This window comes from Apostichopus japonicus, chromosome 16, assembly GCF_037975245.1.
Source record: "Apostichopus japonicus isolate 1M-3 chromosome 16, ASM3797524v1, whole genome shotgun sequence".
In the NCBI taxonomy this organism is placed as follows: Eukaryota; Metazoa; Echinodermata; class Holothuroidea; order Aspidochirotida; family Stichopodidae; genus Apostichopus; species Apostichopus japonicus.
In genome coordinates, this window is record NC_092576.1 from 29,678,497 (window position 1) to 29,686,246 (window position 7,750).

Consider the following 7,750-nt stretch of genomic DNA (forward strand, 5'->3'; position numbering starts at 1 on the left):
TGGGTCACGTAAAAAGCACAGTGCTGTAGGAAAGTAATATATATATATAACTTTCATCCAGCCCGTCTCGCTTATTTCAATAGTTAGTTGTCCTACTTTTCATTCCCTTCACTCAATATCGTATATATTCATTGAGAAACCAACTCGTGTTTCCCAAAATTCTCCTACAGCCCTCTTGCATTGCCTTTTCTTTTTATATTATCTTACCTCAGAAAATTATACTCAATGTTTCGGCCGTCATTACCCGCACTTCCCACTCCTACACTATACTTAGTTTTCAACCAAAACTATATACTTATCCTTACTCTTTCATTTCAAGTTAAAACATCCACACTTCCATTTCAAGCGATTATAAAAGTTGGTAGTTGGTTTTCGTGGAGTGCGGACGTGTTTTCGGCTGCTCTCCACTTTTCGTTGACCACACACTTTGTGTTGTTTACACGTTGGCCTTTCAATAGTTTGTAGTTTGTGTAGTGTAGTTTTGGCTTTGTTGCGTGGTTTTTGGTTTTCGTAGGTGCGTGGATTGCCACACCCCTAGTTTTTCGGGGGAGCCTAAGGTTGGGCTAAAACAGAACTTCATGTTCAAAAATTCATTTATTTTTATTCTAAGTCATGATTAATTAAGGAAAAGACAACCCTTTTCATTTAAATCTTATTGTTTACATTCCGTTTCCATAGCAACCAGCCGAAAACTTGGTGTATTTGGGGCGGTTTTCCAGCTTTTAATGCCATTTTTTCAACTGTTTCCCTCTCACCCTAATACTACAGTCCAAGAAAGTGAAATTTCATGGGAATAGGTTCACCAAAAAGAAGCAAAATTGTGCAACAAAGACTGCAGAGACCACGGTGAGTGATTCTGTTCAGTTGCCAGGAGTACATGATAGCATAGGTACTAGTTCTGCTACTAGTACTAGTGGTGCAACTTACAGTTGTATGGAGGAACTGAAGTAGAAGCCCCCCATCAGGTAATATGATCATCGATATTGGTTTATTCTCTGAACTAGTAAGTGAAATCTGCCATTGCTCTTGTGGTGAAAATCTAAGTTGAGAAGTGGACCGGCGGCTACAATGAATTTTTTTTGTACAGGGCTAAATTGTGGTAATGAAAAGATGTGGCATACCTCAACTGTATATGCAATGACGTGCGCCCATGGAAAGGCAGAACCGCCGTAGAAGAGTTTTGTGGCTTGTTGAACATGAATGCTCCAGTCAAGCAGAAGTCATGGGATATACATTTTCCGTCAGTTTTGCATGCTACTGAATCTGTTACCAACGAAAGTATGAAAGCCGCAGCTAAAGAGATCCAGAAAGAGGACAGGGTTACTGACACTGCCGTCACATGTGATGGCACTTGGCAGAAAAGGGGACATTTATCTTTACATGGTGTCGTGACCGTCTTATCCAGTGAATCGGGTAAAAACTCGACTATGAATCACTCAGTAGATATTGCCACGCATGTCCTAATAAGACAAACATGTCAGCTGGGGAGAAGGAGGCTCATGAAGAGGTTTGCGCTTGAAACTATGACGGTTCTGCCACGGCAATGGAACCCGTAGGGATGGTCAGGATTTTCCATCGGTCAGAAAAAGAGCGAAATCTGAAATATGTAACCATATATTGGTGATGGAGCAGTAAGTCATTCGGCACAGTAAAGGAGTCAAACCCCTATCCAGGGAGGATCATTGAGAAGAAAGAGTGTGTGGGTCATGTCCAGAAAAGGTTGGGCACAGCATTGCGCAATTTGAAAAAAAAAAGCCATGAATGGAAAGAAATTGCCTGATGGTAAGGGCATCGGAGGAGCTGTGAGGCTGACGGACAAGGTTATCGATAGTATCCAGAATTGATATGGTAGGGCTATCCGATCCAACAAAGGCGATCTACAAGGGATGAAAATGCTGTTTGGGCTACATGGTTCCATAAGGGATCGACTGACGAGAAGCCGCAACACCATTTGTGCCCGGTCGGAGAAGAATCTTGGTGCAGATTCCAGAAAGCTGAAGCCACAGGGTCTGTAAACAGTCACAAACATGCACTACCAGAGAGTATAATGGAAGCCATCCAGCCAACCTACACCCGCCTATCAGATGATGAGCTGCTAAAGAAATGTATCGACTGTATTACCCAAAATGCAAATGAATCACTCAACCATGTTATATGGAATCGGTGCCCAAAGGACACATTTGTCGGGGCAAAGCGTATCAGATGGCTGCTGCGGATGCTGTCAGTACCTTCAATGATGGTCTCCAATCCAGAAAGAAGGTACTGGCACTCCTCGAGATAAGTGACAGGGAAGTAAGCAACACATTCTTAGCAAAAGTTGACCGGAAGCGATTGTCACAAGCGCAGACTAAGTGTTCACCAAAAGGCGTTGCGCAACGACAAAGACGACGAAATATCAAAAAGGGATTTGAAGAGGCCAAAAAAGTGATAGAGGGGGAAACCTATGCACCTTTTTTTTTTTAGTGCCATTAAAGTAACTTGTCACACACCAGGTACCAACCTAACTCATAGAAAATGCCTTTTTTTCATACCATATATGTAAATATTGCGCAATATTTTCCAACTCGAAATCTGATTTTTCATAATTTTTGATGGGTTTATACATTGTATATCCTGAGTGGTACAGGCTATTGACCTGAAACTTTGCAGAGATGTGTATTTCTATAGTACTTTTAGTGTCCTCTAAAGAAAATATCACATGTCGTTTACTTTTTCAATGATGACCACTCACGAGTTACTGAAACTGATAGTCTCGTTACGACGAGATAATAGTCATAGTTAATTAACTAAATGTCTGTTTAGTTTCCTTAGAGGAGACCATTTTTATACCTCCAATACAAGTCTGTGCAAAGCTTCAGCGGAATGCAATGTAGTATGTGAAAGTTATGATGTATATAATATATTTCTTATGTATTTCATTGCTTTTGCAATAGGCATATGAGCAAATGTGAACATGTGAAAATTTATGCCTATTTTCACTTTTCACATGCAAAAGGTCTGAAAACTAACCAAAGTTTGTTGTTTATAAGCTCAAAACCAATAAATACTGTTTGAAGGGTATATACGACCTTGGGTCCCTGGAGAGGTTGACACGCTACAGCATAAACCTCTCCGGGGTATGGCTTGTTTTGATGTTAGTTTCACCTCGGAGGCTGCCCGCGTGCGAGGTGTCCAAGTGTTGGAGGGAGTTGAGGGACTGAAGGTCAAACCGTATGACAGTTCGGTGTGGGTGACAGTCCTCCATCTCCCTTTGGACATGTCTGAACTGATTGTTGTGCGGACACTGGTGCGTTTTGGGAAAGTGACCGGCTACGAGGAGCCGGAATTCCTTGAATGTTAAGGTGTCACAGACCGGGACTAGACGAGTTAGAATCGAACTCAAGTCCGATATCCCCTCTATCTTGTGGGCTAATGGGCACAGGGCCCACATTGCATATCCGGGCCAGCCTCGCACTTCTTGGAGGTGTGGGCTGGAAGGGCATGAGGCCAGGTTGTGCCGGAACAAGCGATGTAGCCGCTGTTTACCCTGGCCGAGTGTAAAGGGGATATCGTGTGTACCTCGTGTGGGAAAACGATACCCAGACCGCTCATACGCCGCCAGAGTGGCTACGGGCGTGGTTGAAGCGGTCCCCGTCCCGGCCTCTGACACCGTACCACCTGATGCTCCTGTCGCCCCAGTGTCCGACACTAGCGCCCCTTTGGAGGCTTTGTTCCCCCTTTCGTGTCCGACCTCTTCCCTTATCGAACTTGCCGAGATTGCCAGCCTGCCCACTGAGGCAGAGCAGGACAAAACGGCGGAGATATACTAGCGGAGTGGCATGCGGAGCAGGATGCCGCTTGTACTAGTTTACCGGTAGCTACGCCCGCTATCGGTGATACTAGTTGGGGCCCCGAGTGAACCGGCCCAAGAGACATTAAGTGGCCCAGATTCTGACTCGCCAATGGAGGACTGCACTACAGCTTTAGTATGTTGATGTATGTTATGATTCATCCAGTTGTAGTATAATGAATGAAATTATAAATGAAATACTGGACTGACCTTTAGCACTTGCAAATTTTCGTCCAATATCATTGAACTTCATCTGGCAACTGCAGAGGTGTAGATCCGATATTGATGGATTGTTCACGTGACAGTCGACGGGGAATAACAGCTATTGATTGATTCCATGCATGAGAAAGTTGAAAAATGAAGTTATTACATCCTACGATGTCACGGCATTATTTACTTGTATTCCTCCCACGGACGCGATAAAGATCACCAGAGAGTGTCTTGAAAAGGATACAACTCTGAAAGATAGAACTGATTGGGGCATAGACCACATCATCGAAGCTGAAGAACTTTATCTGGAAACCACTTATTTTTCCAACAATGAGCAGTTTCACAGACAATCATATGGCTGCTCCATGGGGAATCCCATTTGTCCAATTATTGCGAATTTTGTTATGGAATGGTTTGAACAGCGTGCTCTAAACACTTATCCAGGTGTACCCCCGAAGTTGTGGCTCCGTTTCGTCGATGACACCTTTGTTATCATCAGTAAGGAAGAACAATCAACAATATTAAAAACCAACATCAAATTCACGCAAGAAGAGTGTCATAACAACAACCTCGCTTTCCTGGATTGCCTTGTTCAGATAAATCCTAAACGCAAACTTAACACGGTGGTGTATTGCAAGCCGACCCACACAGATCACTACCTGCAATTTGGGTCGCACCACCCGCTGATCCATAAACTTGGCGTCATCTGCACCCTCCACTACCGTGCCGATACAATCATCAGTGATCAAAGTGACATTCCATCGGAGAAAGATCACATTGAAAGAGCGCTAAAGAGGTGCGGTTATCCAAACTGGGCATTTGATAAGGCTAAAAAACAAAAGCCAGATACAAACCAGTGCTCTACCAACGCCAACCCTGATTCTGAATCAACAACCAAAACGTTGATAACCATCCCCTATTGTTTGGGTGTCTCTGAGAGAGTAAAGAACGTGTATAAGCTCTTTGACATAAACACCGCATTCAAGCCGACCAACAAACTACGCGGCAAACTTTGTCCACGTTAAGGACAAGACCCCCACAGACAAACAATCTTATCTAGTTTATGGGATTAAGTGTGCACAACAAGACTGTCCTGAATCATATGTTGGTGAAACGAAAGTCTATAAAAGCCCGTGTTGACCAGCATCGCCGCCCAAGTTCAAGCGATTATCAACCGGATTCAGCAGTGTACACACACGCCAAAACAACTGGGCACTAAATTGATCCCAAACACGTCATTGTAGATCGTGAAGAGAGGTGGTTTGAACGAGGAGTTAGGGAAGCCATTTGGGAACGCGTGGAGAAACCTTCCCTCAATACTAGAGGGGGGGGGCTGCGTTTTCAACTTTCTCATGCATGGAATCAATCAATAGCTGTTATTCCCCGTCGACTGTCACGTGAACAATCCATCAATATCGGATCTACACCTCTGCAGTTGCCAGATGAAGTTCAATGATATTGGACGAAAATTTGCAAGTACTAAAGGTCAGTCCAGTATTTGATTTATAATTTCACTCATTACAGCTTTAGTAGTGGTGGCTAAGGAGTCCTCCGGTGAAGTATGTAGCATAAATCCACTTCGATCTTTGACGGGACGAAACAGGTTTCACGAGACCAAGCAGGCCACTGATCTCATTGACTCGAGCGGCCCTTCCACACTGCCCGCAGTCGCTTCCGCTATGCCGGACACGATTGTCGCTAGTGGACGACCTGTTCCTGACAGGGAGGTCCACTCGATCAAAGTTGACGGGGAGGTAAGAACTCTGCTCGCTCGCAGGAAAGGGGGGAACACGGCTAGGTGCCTGAAAAGACCCGTATAGGGAACATAACATCGTAGATAGACACCTTATCCCTCGTCACCCCTTAATGGGGATGGGTTGAGGGGTACCCCAAAAAGGCCCGTCGTCTGCTGTCGGGACGGCGTTCCCCGGGTGGGGTTTCGGGTGAGTTGGTTGTTGGGTGTGGGGGTTGTGTGGTCGTAACATAATATGTTTTTTTTTTTCTGTTTGTGTTTTCGAGTTGGCTTTTTTGGGCCGGTTTGTAGTATTATTTTATTTTGCTTCTGTTGGCCTTTGGGTCCATGTCCTTTTCACGCCACATTAAACGCTACGTTAGTGAGAGATTTGTGTTTGTGGGTTTCAGTTGGGTTTTTGGTGGTTGTTTTACAGGTGGTTGTTTTACAAACTGAGATTGTTTTTGGCTCTTGTTGACCTTTGGTCCGTGTCCGTTCTTTTGCACGTAAAAAGCACGTTTTGACTGGATACCTCCCGTCGTGCGGGTGCAACTGCGTTAGTTGTAGTACTTATCGAAATTGTGACTTTTACGTGACCCGTCCTGCAGGATCCGTTGGCTTATATGCCGGGAGGCACACCGCATCAGTAGTAACCTTAGCTTACGCTTGTTGCACATGTGCGCGTGTTACAAAGAAGAACAAGTAATTGCACTTCGTTGACGGTTCTTTTCACGCCCCTTACACATTCAACAGCATCACATTCCTTCATCGTTTCAATGCCCGTCACGCGGGTTATCTCTCGTTTGTAGGTAGTAACGAAAAGCAAATGGTGCATTTCGATGTTTTAATCCCAAGTTGTCAATACAATATTCACTCCTTTTTAATTGCTCAATATGAACGGAAAGGAGATACGTGAGAATGTTTAGCTACGTTGATTGTGCATTTGGTTTGGTAAATTTTAATGCGGTTTGAATGCCATGGAATTTACTGAACCAGGGTTCTAAAAGGTGTACCGTATTGCGGGTTTTAATGCGTTAGTGCTTGTTAGGTGACCCGCTTTGCGGGATCAAAAACGTCATGGCCAAAGGGCACGTGTATTATTTTCTAGACAATTAACATAAATGGGCGTTGTACATGCGTACTTTGACGTGCTTTTTACGTGAACCCGCCGATTCAAAACGTCACGGCCAAACGGCACTATTCAACCATCCCATTTGAACATAATAAGACTGGAGTGGAAATACTTATGTGCCATGTGAAGTCACATAATTATACATGTACAGTACCAGTGTAGAACTTGCACTGTGGCCTTTTGTACAAAATGCGTCGCGCTTGCTGCCGAGTTCTGATTACCCGATAAAATATGTTAGGGGTTGGGAAGGGAGAAATCAGACCGACGGCCAGTTCAGTTCAGTTCTCGTGGAGTGCGGACGTGTTTTCGGCTGCTCTCCACCTTTCGTTAACCACACATTTATTGTGTTTTTACGTTGGCCCTTCATTAGTTTACAGTTTGTTTTAGTGAAGTTTGTGTGTTTTGGGTTTGTTTCGTTTTGGTTTGTGTATAGGTGCGTGGCTTTGCCACACCCCTAGCTGTCATGGCGGCTCGCCGTGACAGCAAAATCGTATTGTTGAGTTTTTCGGGGGAGGCTAAGGTCGTCCCCGTACAAATTTTTCAGTTTTGCGTTCTGTTGGTTTAAAGGTCCCTTGGAGAGGTTGACGCGCTTCAGCGTAAAGGCTAAGGAGTCCTCCGATTGGTTTGATGAGACAAAACAGGCCACTGATCTCATTGACTCGAGTGGCCCTTCCACCCTACCCGCAGCCGCTATACCGGACACGATGGTCGCTAGTGGACCTCCTGTTCCTGACAGGGAGGTCCACTCGATCAAGGTTGACGAGGAGTTAAGAACTCTGCTCCCTCGTAAGAAAAGGGGGAATACTGTTAGGGGCTTGAAAAGACCCGTATTGGGAAAATTTCGCAG

At 44.7% G+C, this 7,750-nt stretch overlaps 1 protein-coding gene across 1 annotated transcript; it reads left to right on the forward strand.

The window, feature by feature from the left end:
* Positions 1 to 4,170: 4,170 nt before the first annotated feature.
* On the forward strand, positions 4,171 to 5,064 carry LOC139982505 (uncharacterized). Its single transcript, XM_071995400.1, has one exon. The coding sequence runs from the start codon at positions 4,171 to 4,173 to the stop codon at positions 5,062 to 5,064; it is 894 nt and encodes a 297-aa protein (XP_071851501.1).
* Positions 5,065 to 7,750: the final 2,686 nt, after the last annotated feature.

Excerpts from the sequence above, each read along its gene's own strand:
- LOC139982505 (XM_071995400.1), top strand. The coding sequence starts at position 4,171 with ATGAGAAAGTTGAAAAATGAAGTTATTACATCCTACGATGTCACGGCA.